The sequence below is a fragment of the Thunnus albacares genome, chromosome 18, assembly GCF_914725855.1.
Source record: "Thunnus albacares chromosome 18, fThuAlb1.1, whole genome shotgun sequence".
NCBI classification, from domain to species: Eukaryota; Metazoa; Chordata; class Actinopteri; order Scombriformes; family Scombridae; genus Thunnus; species Thunnus albacares.
In genome coordinates, this window is record NC_058123.1 from 16,715,247 (window position 1) to 16,737,337 (window position 22,091).

The window sequence follows — 22,091 nt, forward strand, 5'->3', positions numbered from 1 at the left end:
CAGAGTAGAAAGTACAATATTTCCCTCTGAGATGTAGTGGAGTGGTGTAAAGTAGCAAAAACACAAAAAACAAAAAACAAAAAAACCCCGCAAAAAACACCCCATCCCCCTCCCGCCCCCCCAACTAAAAGTTGTACAGAACTTGAGTGAATGTTATTTTCCACCTCTGCTTGTAGGCTACCTACCGTTTTCCTAACTACTGTCACGTCTAAACAGTGCAGGAACACAGCCAGTGGTGGTAATTTATTCGAAAATGATAACATCCAACAGTTGTTTTCTCTGGTTACTGTTCTTTTATTGTTTATCAAGAGAGACCTGTGTAAATATGCTGCACTGAGAAAAGTCAGACATGTTCTGGCTGATTATGTAACAGTTTAGTCAAAACGTGTTTCGTTTTTGCATGGCAGCAATGAGTGAAACGTAGAACACCACATAATACAACTGTAATAACAGCTCATGTACCCTCATAATTATTTTTTTACGAGCTCATCCCCACCATTGTCTTTCCCCACTAAACGTCACGTCTTTTGAGGATCATGGAAAACTTTCCCCTCTCCCCCTATCTATTGGGCAATGTTAAGGGTTTCCCGTAATCACTTGTTACGATTCTTGCCGAGCACCTGAAGGCAGCATTTTAGGAGGGAGTGGCGATTACGTCTGTTTCAAAACTACCCGTACTACTCGTAGAGAGTTTTACACTTAAAAATTGCGCCTATTTTAACTCCCACATTAGCCAACAGAGCAGTTAGTCACACTGATGAAAAATAAACTCAGTGTTTACTTCCTTGTCGTTGTGTGGAGGCCAGTTACTGAAAAGTGACCTCGACCCAATCAAAGATTAGATTATGGTGGGACTATCAATGTCAGAGAAGGACTCGGAAATCATGTTTACTGATGTGTGTTTTATACCTTCTACTCCAATTGGCCTGTAATATGCTTTAGTAAAGACCTCATTCAAAAGCACTAGCAATTACTGTTTGTACGTGTAATGGTCAAATGGCATACTTACAGAAATGGCAGCTGATTGGATATAACCATTTTACTTAATGTCGTATAGTCTACATCCAGTATGTAAATAATACAATAACTTCATGGGGCAGTCAGAGACTATTGTGTGAATAAGTAACCTGAGACAGCAGCACATGCTGTTTTTCGCAAGAGGTTCTTAAAAGTCATCTTATCTCCTAGTCTTATGATACTCAAATCCTCCACAGCTTTCATGTGTAACACTCACATGACTCCAAATAAAATTCGATGAATGGTGTCATCCCAGGGTCAAAAGTGATTATTCCCAGTTACACTGAATTAATCACGATGATGACACTGCGTTCAAAGACATGATTTAGATCGTGTTAATTTTTTGTTATATTTACTTCTGGCTTATGTAAGAGTACACAAGATAGTAAATGATTGACCGAATGAATAAATGATTGAATGACAGGGTTAGACAAAAGCAAGCGCAATACATTAGCATTAGGATACTATTTCCTTTGATTCACGTGGAGCCAAATGACACCACAAAGGCTATACATGCAGTACCTGTCTTGTTTTTTTGGGTTTTTTTTTTTTTTTTATCAGTAGGCTATGTGTCATACATTTTGATGCCCGCTCCCAAACAGCCATGGAGCTTAATTTGTGCATTTTTTTTTAACATTGAACAAAGAACTCATTTTGTGTCAGATATACAGGGCAATGTTTCTTGCTCTCTGCATGGTTAAACAGCGCCATCTGGCATATGACTTTAGTAATAAGATGTTTTCTCTGCCTCCTCTTGTATCGGGATTTGAAGGTCAAAATCTGTCTTTTTTGAAAAACAGTTTTCAGTCCCTGCAAGAACAAACAATGTTGACTCATGTTTTCAACCAGTAGCACTTAAATACATGATTCTTGCCAGTAAAACAGCTGTTTTAAGACAGAAGGGTGATTATTATCTTATATTCTGATAGTGATTTTTGCACACACATAGTTTTTATCATCAGTATGCAAGCACATAGTCCACCCCCACTACACAGAAATGTAAATTACTGTCCCTTTCTTACAATGTTATGTTTGCTTATATGTTATGTTACGTTATGTTACAATGTTATATTTGTGTTTGTGTTTATGTTTATTGTTTAATGTTCATGTTTATTGCTTTTTTCTGTTGACATCTGGACCCCACTGAATTCACTGTACTTGCCACCTGGCGAATAAATAAATAAATCTGATTCTGATACTTGTAAAATTATGCGGGTTTTTTTTTTTGTTGTTGTTGTTATTTTGTTTTGTTTTTTTTTTTTAATTAAAAACAGCTGGGCATCATTGCTTGATACTGACAACTTCGGCATTTTTTTTTTAAAACAACAAACTTTATTAACAACAGGTTAACATATACATTTCAAGTAGGGGTCAAATAATATGCACACACCATACATTGCATAACAACAGCGTGTGAGCATACATAACACAAAATCTAAGACAGACAGACAAGGGGGAAAACACAAACAAAATAAAATAATATAATACAATATTGCCAACCCTTTATGAATTTATAGATGACCAACGAAGTTATTATCATCATCAAGAGCAGCCCTTTTCTCATTTAAAATGATAAATACTGAGACATAGCCGTAATAATTTAAACGGCGCTGCTGGAGGGAGATCGACTTCCTCTCCCCAGTGTGAGCTCAGCTACCTGTGGACACTGAATAGATTTGAAACTGGCCTTCTCCTCTTAAACAATACTTGCTAACCTGAACAAGATGGAGCACAAAATGTGTGACCCCAGTTTAGGAACTGGAAAGAGGAGCTTTTGTAGTAGGGGCGTTCAAAGCATGGATGTATGGTTCAAAGCTGGACAAGCGCACATGCTAGTGCCTGAGCAGCTCATTGTAAGACGGACTCCCGTCTGAACCAATCAGAATTGCCGCAGAAAAACAAGCATCCAATGAACGCCCGCTTTACCACTTGTAAGGCGGGTCTTCCGAAGTGGGTGTGTGTGTGTTAAAGACGTTAGAGGAAGAGGAGGAGGAGGTCAAGTGCTCTGCCAGAGTTTGGAAAAACGTGAGGCTGTCGCCACTCTGCAGCAAAGATAAACAGGTAGACAAATTGTGTTGGAGTCACAGAAGACGAAATAATTCACAGTGCAGGTGTTACAGTGTCGATTCAGAAACAAGTGCGACGGTGTTTGGTTGTAGTTTGTCCGTGTCAGTTCACAGAGGTAACGCGAGCTAATGCTAAATGTCGCGTGCTCGCAAACAGCTGCTGTGAATACCGTTACAACTAGAGTCAAATTATGAGTTTTGCAAGCTAAAAAATGTCATTATCTATATAAAGGTGATGCATGATACATCCCTACATGATCGAAGTTAGTTAGCTCGCTGCTTCACTTTGCTGCCTCGGACATTTATTATTTTGTCTTTGGGAACTTGTGTCACGGTCACAGCCGTCATGTTTCACTCTGTGCCCCGTCGTCCCATCTGCGAGATCGGCGTGAATACATTGAGGCTTCAGAGCAGCCGGTCATTCAGGCAGGCTGTGGAGGAGGGCAGAGGGAAGCTTGAGAGGGTCCCATGGCTGGGCAGGAGCATGGGCCTGCTGCTGTCCTGGCTGCAGAGGGCAGGTGTCGATGCCAGCGAGGCCGCAGGATCTGGTCGGCATAGGAAGGGCTTGCTCTCCATATTTGCAGACCACTGCAGCTTTGTGACCGGCCAGAGGCTCCGGCGTGCATGTCAGATCGGTGAGCTTTACTCAAACCTGTACTCAGAGAGGACCAAGTGGACCCTGGTTGGGAGCATATGGCGCAGATTTCAGAGCAAGCACGCTCCCAACGGGAAACTTCTCGCGGCCCTGGCTGGCGTCTTCATGTGGGAGAATGAGAAGATTCAAGATGAGGAAATCCGCAGGTTTGGAAGTCCTTTCCTCTAAATCATATATGTGTGATAAGACATGCAGATGGGTGACAAATTAGAGGCAAAACGTGAATGATTGCGTGAAAGATGCATAATAAATACAGATGCTTCCATACAGGACATGAGCAGTCACTGGGTGGCTTTTTTGGTTTGTGAAAACTGATAAAAGGGCCATTTCACTGATATTTCTCTATCCAGACCCTATTAGACCAAATAGAATAAAGATTTCACAAATCTAAAACTGTTAATGAGGCAGTGAAATCACCCTTTTTTCATGTTTCAGAAGCAAAATAAAGGTTTCACAAATCTGAAAGTGGGTTTAAACAGCGTTATGGCTTTTGCTATGATGTCTAACACTCTTCTATAAGTGTAAGTGATGAAAAAATGGAGAATCGGCGCTAAATATCAATATTTATGTTTTCCTTAACTTTCCCAACGAATCAGAAGGATATTTTGGACTGACTTGTCAAGACAGTTCTCTCATGTACCATCATCAAAATACCAAATGAGGGAATATCCTTTTGAAGGATTTGTTTTCATACCTCCAGTAGAACTCCAGAGACATGGAGAATTAATGCCAAGGAGCAATGAAGCCTTTTTGCAAGCTCACAATGGCTCAGCATCTCACTGAGACACTTTATAATGGCTGTCCTTTAATTTGTCACCCATTTGTATGTGCAGTTCTGCCCTTCATGGGGATTTGACTCTGATATCTGTAATGTCAAACAACCTGCCCTGATATTTGCATGTTGTTGTTTTTTTTGAAGGTGTGGACTTGAGCTACAGGCACTGGAAGCTGTGAAATCTCAAAATACGTCAGTAGGAACAGTGGCTGGACAACTGGAGCCTGGCTGGGAAGTTGTGATGGAGAAGAAAGACTTCAGAGTGTGGAAGCGGCCTATCCCAGACAGTCACCTCTATGAATACAGAGGTCAGCCAACTCACAGTCTTACATGTGTAACTAGGTTGCTGATATGCACATAAAACACATTCAACATTCTCTGAGTTACTTGTCTGCTTTGATGATTTACCAGTCCTCATGACCATGAAATGTGATTACATTTGTATGATTTGTCATCTGAATAGTCAGTATCCCTTATTTTTCTCTTTTTATTGCAGTGTTGGGCTCCTACAGCGATGTCACACCAAGACAGTTCTTCAATGTGCAGGTACAGACTTTTAAAATCTCCTTTTGCGTTATCTGCATTATATTAGTCCCAATTAATGAAGCTATAAAGTGAAACTGATAACTTATTGCAAACTAGTACCTCAGCAGAATAAGAAAACATCAGGAGCAAGGAGAGAGCTGCATTCCTAATTCCTTATCAGGGTTTTGAGTATGTGCCAATCGCCTCACTCCTGAAGTCTAAACTTATGAACCCTGGGAAATCTTTCTGTGATTGACTGATTAGCTGTGAGACTTTGACATGTTTATTTTTTCATTGACTGTTTGTGGTACATTTGTGGCAGCTGTTTAGCGTTTCCATTACCTGGTAGCTGTTGCACAACCAACATGTTTGCACTGTATGAGTGCAGCATAAAAGCAACCCTAACACTCCATGTGCTATTTTAAGCACCTTACCCTTGACTTATGTTTCCCCTCTCACCCAGTTGGATACAGAGTACAGGAAGAAGTGGGATTCTCTGGTTATCAAGCTTGAAGTGGTGGACAGAGATGCCACTACAGGCTCTGAAGTTGTGCACTGGGCTACACACTTTCCTGTGAGTTTCAGTTGATTTCTCATTATGCCTAAAGGGAGATGACTGTTTGTTATGCGTAATGTGTGTTCATGATGCATTTTTTTCTTCTGTTTTTTTTGTTGTATAAGCAAAGTTTGAATTACCTTCAAATGGTCGACTGCAGCTACTAGCCTGGTTATATTCATCAGTTTGTGTTTTAGAGTCAGCTGTTATTTAATCTTCTTAAATCTCCCCTCACAGTATCCCATGTACTCGAGGGACTATGTGTATGTGCGGCGGTACGATGTTGACTTGGACAACAACTTGATGGTTTTGGTATCCAGGTGAGACTTTAAGTCAAACGTGGTTGAGTTTTTGATGTATTAATAAAGGAACAACTTAAATTTAGTCTCTTTTCAACTTGTGTATTTCTGTTGTACAGAGCTGTGCAGCATCCCAGAGTTCCAGAGTCTCAGGACTTTGTGAGAGTTCATTCATACCAGTCAAAGATGGTCATTCGCCCTCACAAGTCCTTCGATGAGGTTTGTAGTGAATGTTTTACTACCAAAAACAAATCATCTGGCAGGGTTCCGTGTTTTGTAGCCACCAAGTTTGATTTTGTGTTTTTCCTCCCAGAATGGATTTGACTACCTGCTAACCTACAGTGACGACCCTCAGACTGTCTTCCCTCGTTACTGTGTGAGCTGGATGGTGTCAAGTGGTGAGCTGTTTAGTTGTTTGAAACTAGTTAGGGCTGCATCTAATGATTCTTTTTATAATTGCAATAAAGGTGGATGGTGTGCAAATCAAGCCCTAGTTTTGTACAGGTGCAGGACAAAAAACAGCAACAAGAGAAAAGGAGAGGCTGTCCGCACACTGAAATTTGCAAGCTGCAAGTATTTATTGCAGTGTTTCGACCTACAAAAAAAAGACCTGATGAAGACCTCGTGGGTTAAAACGTTGCAATAAATACTTAGGAGCTTGCAAATTTCAGTGTGCTTTATTTTTAAACAATGAATTGCCAATTACCTTTTCGTCTAACCAGCAGTCCAAAACTCTATAAATTTATGTGCATTTTTCTATTGTACTTTTCTACCTCACATACTGCCACTGAATGTACAGTATATATTCTACTTTAATAATAATGAATCTCTCCCTTTTGCACTTTGCAGGTATGCCTGATTTTCTGGATAAGCTGCATACTGCTGCCTTGAGGGCCAAGAACTTGGAAGTGGGAATCTACGACTATGCAGGTGTCATTAAATCCACCGACACCAACCGCCAGCCAAATCAGGAGCGCCTCACTGGAGAAAACAAACATACAGGTGGTCCTGGGCAGATCTACGCTTGAGATGGATATTTTATAAACCGGGGTTATGTTGGTGTGTCTTCACTAACACTTGAACCCTGAATCAAACCCTCCAACCCCAACTTCTTGGGTACATTGTGTGAACTTCAAATGGAACCAACATTAGTGTGAAACATATGTCCATCCATAGACATGGTTATATTTGTTGTAGATGAGATGTCACAAGAACAATGGGTGACAGTGTTACTGTCCTTTTGAGAAAATGTTGCCATGGAAATTGTCATTCAGGCTGCTGGCCTTGGTACTATTTTTGCTTTGCCAGCCAATGCCATGCGGCATCTTTTGCTGCCTTTGGTAATGATGTATGTTCTGCAACCGTTGGTAAGATTGAGCCAAAATTCCTAATTGTAGAGATGCTTTTGCCAAAGCACTGTTTGTCTCCTTTTAACGTTCTATGTCTTGTCTTCCATTCTTTGACAAGACTCTACTTTAAAGGCTATTCAGAGCGCCAGCAGCCACATCACTGGATTCATTTCTGTTGCACAGCATTGGACACACAACAGTAACTATGACTCTGGTGGACATTGTTACTGAAATGTAAAGCTGGGGCGAAGATTTCCGCACTGACAGATGAAGAACTGAGGCCCCTGAGGGGAACACTGTCTAACATGTTTCTTCATTTCATGTATTTAAAGCAACTGGTCTCCTGTTTTCTTGCAGCATGAGTGATTGATCTTAATATGACTGGACAAGAGGAATTTGAAAAAACAAAATGATGCCATTATTAGATAACATGTCCACAAAAGTTAAAATGAAAACCATAGGGCTTCTCTTTTTGTTTTAGGGGATGTCATTATTTTGCTGTCAGCACAGTTCAGGTTTGACACTATCCATCTCACCGTGTCTGTGTGACTATTTGAAACTGCCAGCGTTGACAAAACAGCCTTCTGAAGATAAACCGGTCCTTCAGCAGTAGGGGCATAGTGTCTTATAACAACCACATAAATCCTCAGAGACAATGGTACAAATGCACTGCAGTTACGCATTTTGATAAACTGATGCCCTTTTTAGAGAAACACAGAGCACTTGTGCCATCTCACAACCAAATGCATTTCATAGTAAAAAATAAGTTGTCCCATTTCAGCTCAAATTGTTTTGCTATCTTGGTGTTAACAACAGTTGTAGTAGCAAACTGTAGGTTGCACTAGTGAAGTCATGTGTTGCTGTAGATCTTGTACATTCATAAAACCATCGCCGGAATATTGCGAAAAACTTGTTCTTATGAGTATCACAAGCTCTGTTATGTTTGTCCTCTGCATGGTGATGCTACCGTTTTTGTCATAAATATTTGTCCTACTGAAACTCCATAGACCTCATCCTTCCAAATCTGTGTTGCTTTTGTATTTAATGGTTCGCAGGGGGTGTTATGAATGTACGAAGAGCACTACATGCTGTGAAATAAAACATCGCCTATATATAATAAAGTACACTGTTTACAGCCTGACAATCTGGCACAAATATCTTGAAATCTAATTGTGTAAAAACATCTCATCTTGTACTCAAAATTAATGTCATATTTGGTTAAGGTGGAACATTGGAGTGAATCAGCGGTAGTGACTGTTTCAAGGTAAAGCAGTATCGTGGGTTTCACTGTTGTGAAGGAAATCCCTGTGTATCCAGTATTGGTTATTATGTTCCCATTGTGTCAAACATATGTAATCCTTTTCTGTAGTGAATTATTTCCCGATATTTAATTTTTAAAAATGGCAGAGTAGGTTGTGAGATATGATTTTTCTGTCAAAAGTATGAGGGATATTATTACTTTTTGACCTTTTATCTTGTGTGGACAAGAACAGAACTGTGAGACTCAAAAGAGATCATAATAATCCCGTAAACGCTGCAAAATGTTTGCTAATGTTCAGCCTGCGAATGTAACATTTTAGTGGTTTGTCATTTGTGGACACCTGTGTGCCACCTGCAGTAGTCTAAGAGTTGTCACATACTGTTGTTCTTTCTTTCTGCAGGCAGTATAACATTTGTTGTCATGAACTACCACATGGGAATTAATTTAGGAACTGAATTAATGTGTGGAAAATTGAGTGGTTGCACTTGTGACCTTGTGATTTTAAGAATGACTGAAATGGTAAAGCGACTAATCCAATAAAATAAAGAGATCTTCATGTGCATCTTGCTCTGTTTAGCTGTTTACAACGCATGGTTGGTTTTTACCCTGTCTTGGTAGAGAAAAGGATGATTAGCGTTGTGTTTGTGCAAGGTAGCAGCTGTAGTCCAGTCTAATGGGATAATCTGTAAACCCTATATTCCCTGTCTGGGCATAAGGTCAGAAACAGACTGCACAGAGACTCTATAGTCTACTGAGAGCACGATCTGCTCAACTGATCATCTTGAAAGTAACATGTCCCAACAGGAAAAACACAGATGTAAATAATAAGATGAATAATGGCTAAATTCCTTTTAGCTGTTTGATTTCAAGGTCCTGGTATTGTGCATGCTGGCTCACTGTCACACTATCATGGCGCACCGGGACACTTAAATATAACAAAGCCATTATTAATATTAGTAACACCTGTGCTTTAAGTCATGCTGTGAAAAATCAAAAAATTTCCCCCTCTTTTTAGTTAAATGTGTTTGATAATTTGTATTTAAAACAATATAATAACTGCATTTAAGATGGCAGCTACAAGTGAGGAATTAGATAACACACCGCCTTATCCATGGTGCAAGTGCATTTTGATAAAATAAAAAAACAATGACAATATCTGTCATTTTAATTCTGGCACATACTGCTGCCAAAGTTAAATTTCCAAAACAAAGGAGGATGTATTTTTCCTGGAATATGTAGGCTATGACAAATGCATGAATAAATATTTCCCCAGGATAGAGCGCATTGACTCAGTACAACACAGCAAGACATGGCTTGTGGTATACTTCATCGCCGTAATGGTCTTTATGACAGTGGTTCAAACACCAGTCTTGCAGCAGTATTGTGTAGTGTACATTATCATCTAATGTCTGCAGCACATGGAGTGTTACTAAAGACTGAATCAATGAAAATAAGAGTCATAAAGAAAGGAGGAGTCTGGTTTATACATTTTAAATTCATTGGTTAAATGCACTTGTTGTGATTTGACTTATGGGACAGCACAGACTGAATTCAGAGTAATATAATTTTATCATCATTTCAAGAACATAAACGAAGTGTCTAAAACACCGGTTTGTATGTCTCAGGCATTGCGCAATGTCTCATGGGTTGATTTACAGATCGGTGACGTGTCTGCTGTCTTAACAGAGTGCACATTGTTTTAATGTATGACCTCTACCAGCCGCAATTATTAGCCATAGTTAAAAGCCACTGAGCACTTAATGTAATTGATCGTTTCCACAAATCTGCCATATTGGAACCAACCAGCTTGTAGAAAAATCTGCTTCGTCTATGTGAGTCCTATAAACCCTTTGAACCCCTCTCTCTCTCTCTCTCTTTTTTTTAAATCAATTTTTGCCCTTCATTCAACATGAAAAAAAATTGTGGCAGTAAAACACACAGGATGATTAGATATTTATTATAAACCAGGATAATGGTCATAGTCCTTAGAATTCATCATGAAATAAAAGAACATGTATGAAAATAAAAATAAAATTACAGTCTGGACTGGAAGTGATAAACGTATGCATTTAATAAACAAAATTGCCTCATGGTTATTGGTAATTTTGTCTTAATTCACACAGTTGTTTTTTACATGCTGAACAAATTTTATTGCTGTGTCTTGCATGTTTTTTACATTTAAAAATGCACAAGTAAAGAAGTGACTTTGAGAAGTGTAAAACAGGTTTTCTCAATCTCTACGGAGTTCTGACATTAGACTGATAACAAAAGAAGGCAGATAGAAGGCAATTGAATAGAAGGCAGATTGTGCTCACAAGCCTCCAAGGTGCTTGGCACAACCATGGACAGAAGATACACTGCATGGTTAGATCAAGCACAATGGGGTCCTGGGCAAAGACAAAAACCACAAACACAGATCACAGTGGACCCAACTCAGTACAAGGCACCCAATGGGCTTGAAAGCTTATCAGGTTTTAGATATAAATGTAAATGAGGGGAAAAAAACAGCAAGACAGAATACATCTTGTTGCGTTCTTCAGACATGGCTAACTCAACCTTGATGAGCATGGTTCAAAAACTATAAGCAAAAGTCCTGAAAAAATAGATATAATTAAAGCATTTTCTGGGTCTTTGCAGTTGACGGACAGTCCTGTGATTCGGTGGCATCTGCAGTCCAAGAGTCGAAGCCCAGAGGTGTGAGCCAATGGTGGAAAAGTCACCATTGGTTTAAACAATGATTTGAAAATTAAAGTTGAGGTTAAGAACATCTGCAGAATAAGAAAAAAGATTAGTCACAGGGCACACTTACTGCGGAAAAAAGGGTTACACCCTTCTTGCGCACGAACTGCGTCAAACCCCACCCTCCCGTCCTTGGCGCCCTACTCTACCAGACTCGACTGAAAAAAAATTCTAAAAATTCTATCACTGTTTTACAAACATTGAAAATATTCAACATTTTCAATAAAAGATTTACATCAGGCCTTGTAAAATGGTGGCTTAATCAAATTAGTTTGTCCATCAGTCTACTGGGCGTTCTTCAACTGATCAATGGAAACAGAGTTTGGGTAATTCCTCGGTGACCTTGTTAAGAACCGCAGCATCTCATACAGTTAGTCTCTGAAATTTTACTTGCAATTGACTAAAAAATAAGTCTTGGTGGCCAAGGACACCAATGGACTGAAGATTGATAGTTATAGCTAGAGTATATTGCTGTAGTCCATCTGAGGACATTTTTCATCTCCTCAGAGTAAAGATACAACCATTCCTGACATTTTAGTCTTAACTGTGTTAACGGTCACTGAGTGCAATGTCAAGAGTCATGATACCATCAAGCTAAGAGCTGTTTCTCCTTAAGGTTTGCCAATCTTGTTACCTTCTCCTGTGCCTCTTTCAGCTCCCCTGGGACATTTTACTAAAATGAGAAGGCATGGTGCGATAATCAACTTAGAACTGTGGCAACTGAACCACTTTGTGTGATGAAATTACATCATAATGCATATCAATGCACCATAGAGAAACCCTGCATTTGTAGCGACCAAATGGTGTGAAAATGGGAGTACTTTGGGTGAAAATGGTGGGTGGTGGCAGTCAAACAGACCTCTGTTTTTCAGAGCAATGACGATGACAAAGGGATGCAGTGAGGCTGATGGGATGGTGTGATGTTTTTTTTTTTTTTTTTGCATTGATGATTGTGATACATAATTACGCAATCTTACCTTCTTTTTGTTGTTTTTTCTTCTTGGATCACCACAGTCAGGATCTTTCAGGAGTCGCTGTTCAAATTCTTGCATGAATCTCAGAATCTAACTATAAATTTGAACTGAAGAAGGTTTAAACTTTATCATTTATCATGAAAAGTGCCTGATATAAAGCAAAAGAACTACACCAAATATTCTTTAGATTAAGGGTCACATTGACCAATCCAACAAATTATCAATACAACACTGCAAATAAAAGATTTAGTCATAACTTTCTCTGTATTTTACAGTCAACCTCTCGCTTGCAGTCTTTAGAAAGTAACTTCTACACATCTTTTCTTTCCAAGAAACCCACCTTTCCATCCGCTGGCCCCAAAGTTGAAGCTCAGCATGGTGCAGCCGGTTGAGAAGACTTGAAGGCGAGTGGCTTCTCTGAGCTGAGTCTTGGGGTCTTCCAGCTTGCTCTACTGGAGACAGACTGTCCTGGCTGCGTCCTCAGCACCCTTCAAGTCCCCATCTCCTGCCCCTCCTTCAAGCTAGGAGGGGTTGGTGATGTTCTCTTGGGATAGGTGCACAGGCAAGGAGGACTTGGACAGGCTCGGATTGGACGTTTGGTTGGGGAGTTTGGGGGGGGTCCGATTCCGCATTTCATAAATATTAATACAAAGTCCTCCCTCTCCAAATGGGTAGATTCTTTAATTTTGTTAGAGGGGGAAGTGCTTTATTCACTTAATGGCTTTTATTAGTGCCCGGTCTTCAACTCTTTCATTAGCTAAAGTGCTGCTATAATTTACAGGGTAAAAGAGGGTGGGGAAGAGGCGGTGTCTGAGGAGGGTTGATCCTGCTGCTGCTGCTGGACAAGCAGGCAAAACCCTCAACTACTGCAGCTTTCCCTAAAAAAGTGGCTATTTTCTCAGAAGAACTGTACTCTATAACATCAAATACACTCTTAAGAGTATCTATAACGTACATTCACATTAGACCATTTTAGTGTTATGACCATGTTTGCTCTCTTGCACATTGGCTTTTTATGGCTCCATTGGCTTGACTCTTGAATCTCTTAATGCTTGTTAAACATCCAAGACTAACATTGTTCGATTCAGACAGTGTCACCACTAATTAATAGACAATATTTGTAGAACTTTTGACAAGTACATAAATGGCTTCTTATAGCCTGTATGGCTGGACATAGATTATTTTGTGGTTTTGCTCAACAATACAGAGCAGATTTTTCATTAGGGATCCAGTATTGTGATAATCCGTCTTTGCATTTACATAAAGGATGATTTCATATTTTTTTTAGTTAATGCAGATAAGCATGATCGTTGAAATTGCAATTATCTATATTGGATATACTGTATTGCTCTGGCGCTGTTCAGTATATCTTACCTAGCTTTTCCTGCATGATACATCTTACATATATTAGATGAAATGTAAGATCAGTTTATTTAGACTGGCAAAGCTCAAACTAACAATGCCACTAACACTACGTATGTAGCATATTTAAATATGCTATGAGACAGGCACATGTACCTTTATAAAAGCTTATCTGAATTGTATGTTTTAGCTTTTTTTGATTGGGTTGATGGAGTTTAGAGTCTTTATTCTTTAAATTTCCACTCTGACTAAATCATATTGTAGTCTATATTTACTCCTGGATACACTGGCGCCATCCTCTGCGCTCACTAGCTAATATCAGGTGCTCAGACACAAAATGGCCACTACACTTCATGCAGGTTGCAACATATCGACATTAGATAATGCAAGCCTCCAGAGTGCTCCCAGCTCTGATGAAATGCTCTTTATTTTGCTCCACAGAGTCTTGTTAGTCGTGAACAGCCAGCATATGATGTCCCCAAACTGTGTCTGAGTGAATGAACTGATTAACCTGAGTGGCCGTCCCTACCAGAGAGAGGGGGTGGGCCACCAGCCTGAATAACTGCCTTCATCATCAATGTCACATAAATCACTTAGCTGGGCAGGGCTTTCAAATGAGACTTTTTTCCTCTGAGCCAGACTGAAATGGTCGCGGTAATGCTGTTGCTGAGTGCTAGTGTGTTTCTGAGGGAAACATGTAACTGTGATAGAGCACAGGATCATATGGTGCAACATTTCTGTGACACTTTAGTCTCAAATCACATGTGGTATGTTAAATCATCTTGATTAAAATAGTATGTCTGGCTATATGTGAGACAGAATACATGCTAAAATTCATGTGGAAGGTAAAATAAATCAGGAAAAAAAGAAGAAAAAAGGTTGCACAAGAATGAAACAGCAAGATTCCTTTATGTTTTTATTGTACAGATTTTAATGCAAGCCTTAACCAATATTCAATATGAACTATTCATGGTGTTAAGTACTGTTGGGTTCTTTTAGATGTGACACTTAAATTCATGTCATTGTAATTTTAAATTAGAGCAAAAAAAAACTGGGAACCACATAACACAGACGCTCTGATGGATATGTTTGGTGATTTATCGAGCAACTGTACAGAACACTTTTCGATACTCAGGCCATGCAGTGACTCAAGACTCCTTTTACTTCTTCACCAGCTGGATGACATCTTCATCCTCCAACACATGGTCTTTGCCCACCTTTTGAGGGTTGTGTTTCACAGATGATCCCCACACGAGTGCACTGAAAGTAGGAAATTATTGTTCATGAGTCATCACTTCATATGTTTCATTTTTCACCACCTTACAGAAAACAAGATGACGGAGCTCATCGTGCAGTAATTCACACCAGAAAATAATCAAGATGAATCTATTTTTTCTTTGCTACAATAACTGTTCTGCACTATAAAGTAACCTACAGGATGCAAATCACATAGGCTCTCTAATCGTGTATGTCACTGTTTGACCAATTCATTCCCCGGAGGATAGATAATGCTCAGTAGCACTAACGTATTGACTGATTGACGATCTTAGCTCTCCCATTTGGAGATGGCGACGCAACACATCATCTCAGATCCTAATCCAGACTCTCCAATTAATGCTTATCTGGCGTACCTCGCCGTAAAGAGGGCAATGGCTGTGATTGAAGTGACTGTGTTTTAAACCATTTGTCTACCACTTGTCATCTGGTTTAAGGTAACCATCAATGTCTTTAAGTGAAAGCTGGTAAAACTGCTTAATAAATGAAATGGGCTGCCAAATAAATACACGTTAATTTAAGGGGTCTAAATGGTCCTAACCACATCCATTATTTAAAAAATTCACTATGCCAGCCAAAACAGACATATTTTTTGGATGGCTTTGTTTCTATTTCCGATATTCTGCCTATATAAACTACAAATAAGACTACAGTTTTATAGACATTTAAACAAGCTTACAAAATAAGCATTATCATAACCAATCCTCCCTTTAACAAACATTTTACAGTGGTTTGATTTCTCCAATAGTGAGCATGGACAAAAGGCATTTACAAGAAAATGTACAATCCTGATGTAATGAATAGCCTAATGTCATCTGTTTGTATGTGATAAAGACGATGAAATAATTACAAGAAAAAAGATACTCCTCTGGGGAAGTATAAGACAAGATTGCACACATGATCAAATCTGTGCACCGAGATAAAATTCCTTTCAACAAGTGAAAATACAAACCAAATCTACATTACTCACTACTTCAATTCTTTGATGAGGTTTTTGTGGATCTTTAAGCAGAAATCCTCGACTGAAGTTCGTTCGGTGGGGAGTACGACAGGAGATGTGTAATCAGGAAGCTGGCCTTTGGGTTTGGTGTAGCTGCAAATGAACACATCACTTCAGTCAACATTTTCCAGTCTGAGCAAAACTTACAATTTTAAACAGATTCCTTGTTCCGCAGCGTTCACATCCCCGGCTGCCTTTTACCACCATTCACATCCCCTTGTGGTGACTAAACAACTCTTACATGCGCACAAGCTGTAGGTAGTCCCACATCCTCTCCAGCAGGTCATCGAAGTTCCAGCGGTGGTGGGCTGAGATGGGTACACAGTGGGGCACCTTGTAGATGATGTCAAGCTCCTCGATGGAGATCTGGTCGATTTTGTTGAGCACATAAATGCACGGGATGTAGACCCTGTTATGACGAGAGACTGTCAGTGGATGCTGAGCATGAAATTACTGCATAATCTGCAAATATCGGAGTTCAGCAGCCTGAAGTGAATTCACACCTTTGTCTGTTTTTACTGTTAGAATTGAAAAAGAAAAATCAACAACCTCCGGCCCTGTTCAACCTTTCACTGCATTTTACTGCATTTATTTTAATAGATTTAGATGCATTTGTCAATTTTTATGCTTATTTTCATTGAGGAACCTTAAGTAAGAGACGACATTGCTTAACTAGAGATTAGACTTTGCATGACACACACACACAAATCTTAAATAGCCTAAAAATGTGTGTGGAAGCCTGTCTGATACATGGACAGCATTTTCAAATGCATCTGCATTGGTGAGGAGGGGACTGAAGTGGGATTTCAGATTCCTGCAGGCCACACCCACTGGGAATGACTAAGGAAGGCCCATTCTAGCACTTCAGCAGCTTACCGATTTCCCTCCACCACATCAATGAGGTCATCAGCTGTGGCGTCACTGCGCAGAGTGATGTCGGCGTTGTGGATCTTGTACTCTGCCAGGATAGACTTCACCGTATCACCATCCAGCTCACTTTGTGCACACTAAGAGAGGACATCGAGGACAGGCATGTCAATCAACACTAGTCTCGCGATACCAGACAATCAGAGCTCTCTGCCTACTGAAGTCTGGGGATGTCTAAATGCATTATAGTTGTTCGAACAGCAGCGAGAACAGCCGCTAACAAACCTACGCCCCTTACATTTTGTCAAGGACACGCCTTACCAGAAATGATGCCTGCCCCCCCTTCTCCTCCGTAGTGAACTACATGTCACCGCCCAATATGAAGGGCCGCCCCAAAGAGTTTGGATTGGTTCTGCAATGCAGCTTTTTTTTAACTCCCTAATTGTTTCCACCCAGTTTTAACAAAGAAACCTAGGAGACTGTCGTCAGTCTCTATGAGCGAAGCGTTTAGACTGACTTGTGAGTCTAGTCAACACTAGACAATAAGACTTATTTAACACATTGTATAATTTACATCACGCTTCAAGTACAGAATAAAGAAAATCCATCAGTAAAATAATATAGTTGCAATCATGATATTTATCAAATTCCAAATTTACCAAAGAAATGCTGATATTTTGCAGGAGGGAAGAATAAATGTGTTAGAGAATCTTAGTGAAGAGTAATCTCATGTATGTCCACCAGAGGGGAGCATTGAAAAGTGCTTCACTGTTTGTTGCCAAGGAGATCAGACACACCAGTTATATAAAAATGTGTTTTCGCATTTAATTGTGCACATCAGTTCAAATGCTGGTGATCAAAGGTTTTCAGATGTTTGTTTAAACTAATGGGATAACAGAAAAATAGCCATCATCAAAACACACTGACAATCAACTAGAGATATTCCTGACAAATAAAATCATGCATGTCAAAACAATGGCAATATTTAAGGACATCCCGTAATTGACTATCAACGTTTGGATAGTTCATCCTAAAATAATCTCACTTTTACGGCTCATAAGTTCGTTGAATAACAAGTAGACAACCAGTATTTTATAAACACCATCACACACCCCTACTGCCTCTAAAACCAACTAAAAACTCCTCTCAGCATTAAATTATTAGTTTTAGACACTCATTTAGAGGTGAAAATTGCGACAAGTTTGCATCTCTGTATTTAAATTGCCATCATGCTGTGTGAAACATACTGTGGCTGTGAAGTTGATGCCTCCTTTGTCCTTCTTCTTGAAGCCAATGTTGGGTGGTTGCTTGTTAAGCCTGATGCCGAAGCCCTCCAGCTCGTGTTCTATTAGCTTCTTATGAAGAAGAGGCTTCAACACATCGAGCACTATCAGGATCAGGTTGCAGGTTCGAGCAACTAAAGCAGAGGGAGGAGGGAGAAGCAGACAGTGAGAGCAGAGTGGATGAGGGAGTCGTGTCGCTTCCGTAGTGGATACAGTATGGATCTGTAACCATTTCATGAGAATAACACTTGTGATGCTTTTTCCCAAATCCCCTCAAGGCATTCCTGAGATAACGCGTTCCCAAGAATGGGACATACGGATGGACAACCCGAAAACATAATGCCTCCGGTCATGGCCGTCGCTGGTGCAGAGGCATAAAAATTAAGGTGATGAAATTATGTCTCATAAGATGCAAAATGAATGTGAAGTTAAACTTGAAGTTTTAAACTCATCAAAAACTCAATGACAGAAGAGGCAAAAACTCTGATGACTCAGACTTTTATATTAATATCACTAGGGGAAAAAACAAAATTATACTGGTATTATACTTGGTTTTAAGATTTTACTTTGCCAATGAAAACCAGTTTTAAGCTAAGCAGAAACCTCACTGATCACAAAATTACCTGCAATGACCTGTCTGCCTCTGCCCTTGCCGTCCTTGGCTCCCTCAATGATTCCTGGGAGATCCAGGAGCTTAGTGGAAAGAAGGCAAGAAAGTAAAATAAGCAACCTAATGAAAATATAAACTGAAAAAACTTTTGCAGCTACTGGGGGAAAAAAAGCCTGTACCTGAATTTTTGCACCTTTGTAGCGAATGACTCCAGGTACTGTTGTAAGAGTGGTGAACTCGTAGGCGGCAACCTCAGAGTACACACCTGCAAGGTTACTTAACAGTGTTGATTTTCCCACTGAAGGAAAACCAACAAAGCCAACACGAGCATCACCGGTTTTTGCTACATCAAAACCTAAAAGAGAAAATCAAGACATCAGAAACTCAAACAAATCAAACCAAATATCCACTATGATGTTTCAGGACAGGAGACTCAAACATATCTTTGGAATGATATCTAAGTAAGAGTAGTAACTATGGACAAAGTATGCAGTATTTAAAAGTCGTGATCTTACCTTCTCCTGTTCCGCCACCACTGCCTCCCTTTGGTGTGATGAGCTCCCTCCTGAGTTTAGCAAGACGTGCTTTGAGCAGACCCAAGTGGTGAGCTGTGGCCTTGTTCCTCTGCGTCCTGGCCATCTACAATTAGCAGTGAAAACACCAGCATGAAGTCTCACTCTTGTTCTTTTTATGACAATTTTGGAATAATCACTGAGCAGTCTGAGCTGTGTGCCCCCCTCTCTTCCCATTTTCTCCTCCTGTCCGCTCTTGTCTCACAGGTTCTCTTGCTGTACCAGCATCCATCCTGTACCAGCTTCCCTGGCTGTCTGTACCATTTCCTGAGGTTTTTGATCTGTTAACCCCATCCTGCAGGAATTCAGCCTCACCTCATGTCTCTCTCTCTCTCTATGAACGATGTCTTTCTAAACAATGTTTCTTCTCTGTAAATAATGTCTTTTCTCATCTCTTTTCCCGTGTATGTGAATAATGTGATGTGAGTCTCCCCTGTGTGCATGTGTAGTCTCTCCTCCTACCATGCCTCTGTGTTGATGGAGGTTGAGTGGCTCAGGTCCTATTCTGTTCTGGTTGCACCTGGAAGCTACTCAGTGTCCTCTTCATCACATTCTTTATATATATATAAATAATATAAATCCATCATAATTTTGTTATCCTGTATCCACCACCCCCCTGTTTTGAGACTGTCTGAATAGGAGGTAAACTGTTCTCTTTCACCTGACCTCTCTTTATCACCACTTGCTCTGTTGAGCAAATTTACAGTACACTCAGGGCTGCAACTAATGATTATTTTTCATTATTGATTAATCTGTTGATTATTTCCTTGATTAATTGATTAGTTGTTTGGTCAATAAAATGGTTTCCCAGAGCCCAAGGTGATGTCTTCAAATGTCTTGTCCACAACCTAAAGATATTCAGTTTAATGTCATAGAAAACTACAGAAACCTGAAATATTTACATTCGAGAAAATAGAATCAGACAATTTGGACTTTTTTTTAATTAAAAAGTGTCTCAAAATGATGAACCGCTCATTAAATTAGTTGGCAATTAATTAAATTGTTGGTAACTAATCGATTAAGCAACTGATCGTTGCTCCTCTAAGTAGGCTAGTCCGATTTCTTTATATCGTATTTCTCCCTTGGTATTTTCAGTTAATCTTGATTAAAAGTAGTTATGGAACTTCTTTCTCTAGCTAAGCCCTTACACTACACGTCCACTTTTTAAAAGCTCTTGTTAAGGGCAACTTTTCGTGTCAAATGTTGTTTACCACTCATAATCTGTATCCCTTTCTTGAATACCATTGTTGTTGTCCTCTTTATAGAAAGGCAGAGGCTCTAACAGCTAAAAAACATATGTTGACATTTTCATGTTTCACTCATTTTGGTCTGAGTTTGGATGATTTATAATAGACTTAATGTTACCTCACCGAGCCGGTTGCCAACCAGTCACATAACGTTACATGGAGTTGGCACTAACGTTAGCCGTATCTATGCTGCTGCCTCAGGGGATAGCAACATCCTGTCAATTATATAATTTGATTCCTAACAATTTCCAAGTCGAATAAGCATGTTAAGAAACTGTTCAATAGAAATAATGATTATAACATAAGGCCTAGCTGTGGGAGCCATGCTAATATTTGCTAGCACTGGCAGCTAACGGTTAGCGAAAACGTGATTCATTGAGTTTGCCAGATGTCTACTTTTAACTTACCTCATTTTCAATCTCTGCTATTTTGGCGAGTATACTCATGATGGCGGAGATTCTTGTGTGCAATTGACGTTAGTGTACGAAGTTGGAAAAAAATTACATAGAAGTTGGCAAAGTTAGATGTTATTTAGCAAGCAGACAGTTTGGGCTACAGGCTAATAGCCTACACCACGCAAGTGTCGTTGCGCGCTGCTTCGCGGGAAATCTCGCGATGACACAGTCAGTGGGTTGTAGTTAAATATGCCCAGAGTGTTGACTCGCAGGACGAAATTATGAAGGATGACAAATAGGCCTACAAGTTAGGGCTGAAAGATAAAAAAACCCATAATCAGACTTGGCTGCGCATGCGTCATCTAGCAAGTTTAGTTTTGACAGAGACATTTGAATTTTATTGCAGTGGAGTAATAGGTCTACTGGTGTTTCTTACAGTTTATCCACTCCTGTCAATGAGTGTCAGTGGTGGAAAGTAACTAAGTATATTTATTCAAGTACTGTTCATAGGTAAAGTTCTAAGATATTTGTCCTATACTTGAATATTTTACGCTACTTTACACTTCTGCTATTGTAAGTGTTAAATAGTCCACTATATTTATTTGACTTTGAGTTTCTTTTAAAATTTACACACACACACACACACACACACACACACACACACACACACGATAAACTTATGGAATACAGTATATTGTTAAACATTAAGAGTGTCTATCTAGGCCCCTGATCTCTTAGGTTTTAGATGTGTCCGAGTTGTTAGCAGTTGCACCAAAGAGACATGTCCCCGTTTCATTTCTGTTTTAATAAACTTTATTCACTTCAAAACAGAGTTGCAAAATGCTTTTAGATCCATATAAATCAAATGATCCAATATTTTACAAAAATCAATACAAATTTGAGAAAAATTACTAGTAAGTGAATACAAATTAGTGTAACAGAAATATTTTGTCTTTTTTCCTGCCCCATTAATTATCTCTTGACCCTCCAGATTTATCTTGTGGTCCATTGGAGGGGCCCGACCTCAGGTTGGGAGCACCTGGACTAACTGTATATAAAGTTGTTCAAACTAGCTACATGTTGACCAGCTGCAACAGTAGTGCTATACTTAAACATCAGTAACGATCAAATAATGTCATATAAAATAATATGTCAGTGACAGGGGCCATTTTTCTGTGGAACACGTACTACTTTGGATACTTCAAGTAAATTTTGATCATAAGACTTCTATACTTATACTGTATTCAAGAAGGGTTTTGAATGC

At 39.5% G+C, this 22,091-nt stretch overlaps 2 protein-coding genes across 2 annotated transcripts; one reads left to right on the forward strand and one right to left on the reverse strand.

Moving 5' to 3' along the window:
* Positions 1-2,969: 2,969 nt before the first annotated feature.
* On the forward strand, positions 2,970-9,065 carry stard7 (StAR-related lipid transfer (START) domain containing 7). The gene is made up of 9 exons (XM_044333453.1): positions 2,970-3,078; positions 3,425-3,884; positions 4,658-4,821; positions 5,010-5,059; positions 5,502-5,612; positions 5,832-5,914; positions 6,013-6,112; positions 6,207-6,291; positions 6,743-9,065. The coding sequence occupies exons 2-9, from the start codon at positions 3,430-3,432 to the stop codon at positions 6,919-6,921; spliced, it is 1,227 nt and encodes a 408-aa protein (XP_044189388.1). The 5' UTR covers positions 2,970-3,078; positions 3,425-3,429; the 3' UTR covers positions 6,922-9,065.
* A 5,416-nt stretch (positions 9,066-14,481) lies between these two features.
* Positions 14,482-21,054, reverse strand: drg1 (developmentally regulated GTP binding protein 1). The gene is made up of 9 exons (XM_044334320.1): positions 20,840-21,054; positions 19,129-19,252; positions 18,793-18,968; positions 18,627-18,696; positions 17,968-18,137; positions 16,730-16,860; positions 16,095-16,262; positions 15,824-15,946; positions 14,482-14,838 (listed from the first exon to the last, which is right to left on the reverse strand). The coding sequence occupies exons 1-9, from the start codon at positions 20,876-20,878 to the stop codon at positions 14,739-14,741; spliced, it is 1,101 nt and encodes a 366-aa protein (XP_044190255.1). The 5' UTR covers positions 20,879-21,054; the 3' UTR covers positions 14,482-14,738.
* Between the last annotated feature and the right edge of the window lie 1,037 nt (positions 21,055-22,091).

Bases quoted from the DNA above. Each gene is read 5' to 3' on its own strand.
- stard7 (XM_044333453.1), top strand. From the start codon at position 3,430: ATGTTTCACTCTGTGCCCCGTCGTCCCATCTGCGAGATCGGCGTGAAT. The intron at 3,885-4,657 runs GTTTGGAAGTCC...TTTTTTTTGAAG, and splicing joins CAAGATGAGGAAATCCGCAG to GTGTGGACTTGAGCTACAGG. The intron at 4,822-5,009 runs GTCAGCCAACTC...TTTTTATTGCAG, and splicing joins TCACCTCTATGAATACAGAG to TGTTGGGCTCCTACAGCGAT.
- drg1 (XM_044334320.1), bottom strand. From the start codon at position 20,878: ATGAGTATACTCGCCAAAATAGCAGAGATTGAAAATGAG. The intron at 18,969-19,128 runs GTAAGATCACGA...TTTCTCTTTTAG, and splicing joins TGGTGGCGGAACAGGAGAAG to GTTTTGATGTAGCAAAAACC. The intron at 16,861-17,967 runs GTATGTTTCACA...GTCCTCTCTTAG, and splicing joins GCATCAACTTCACAGCCACA to TGTGCACAAAGTGAGCTGGA.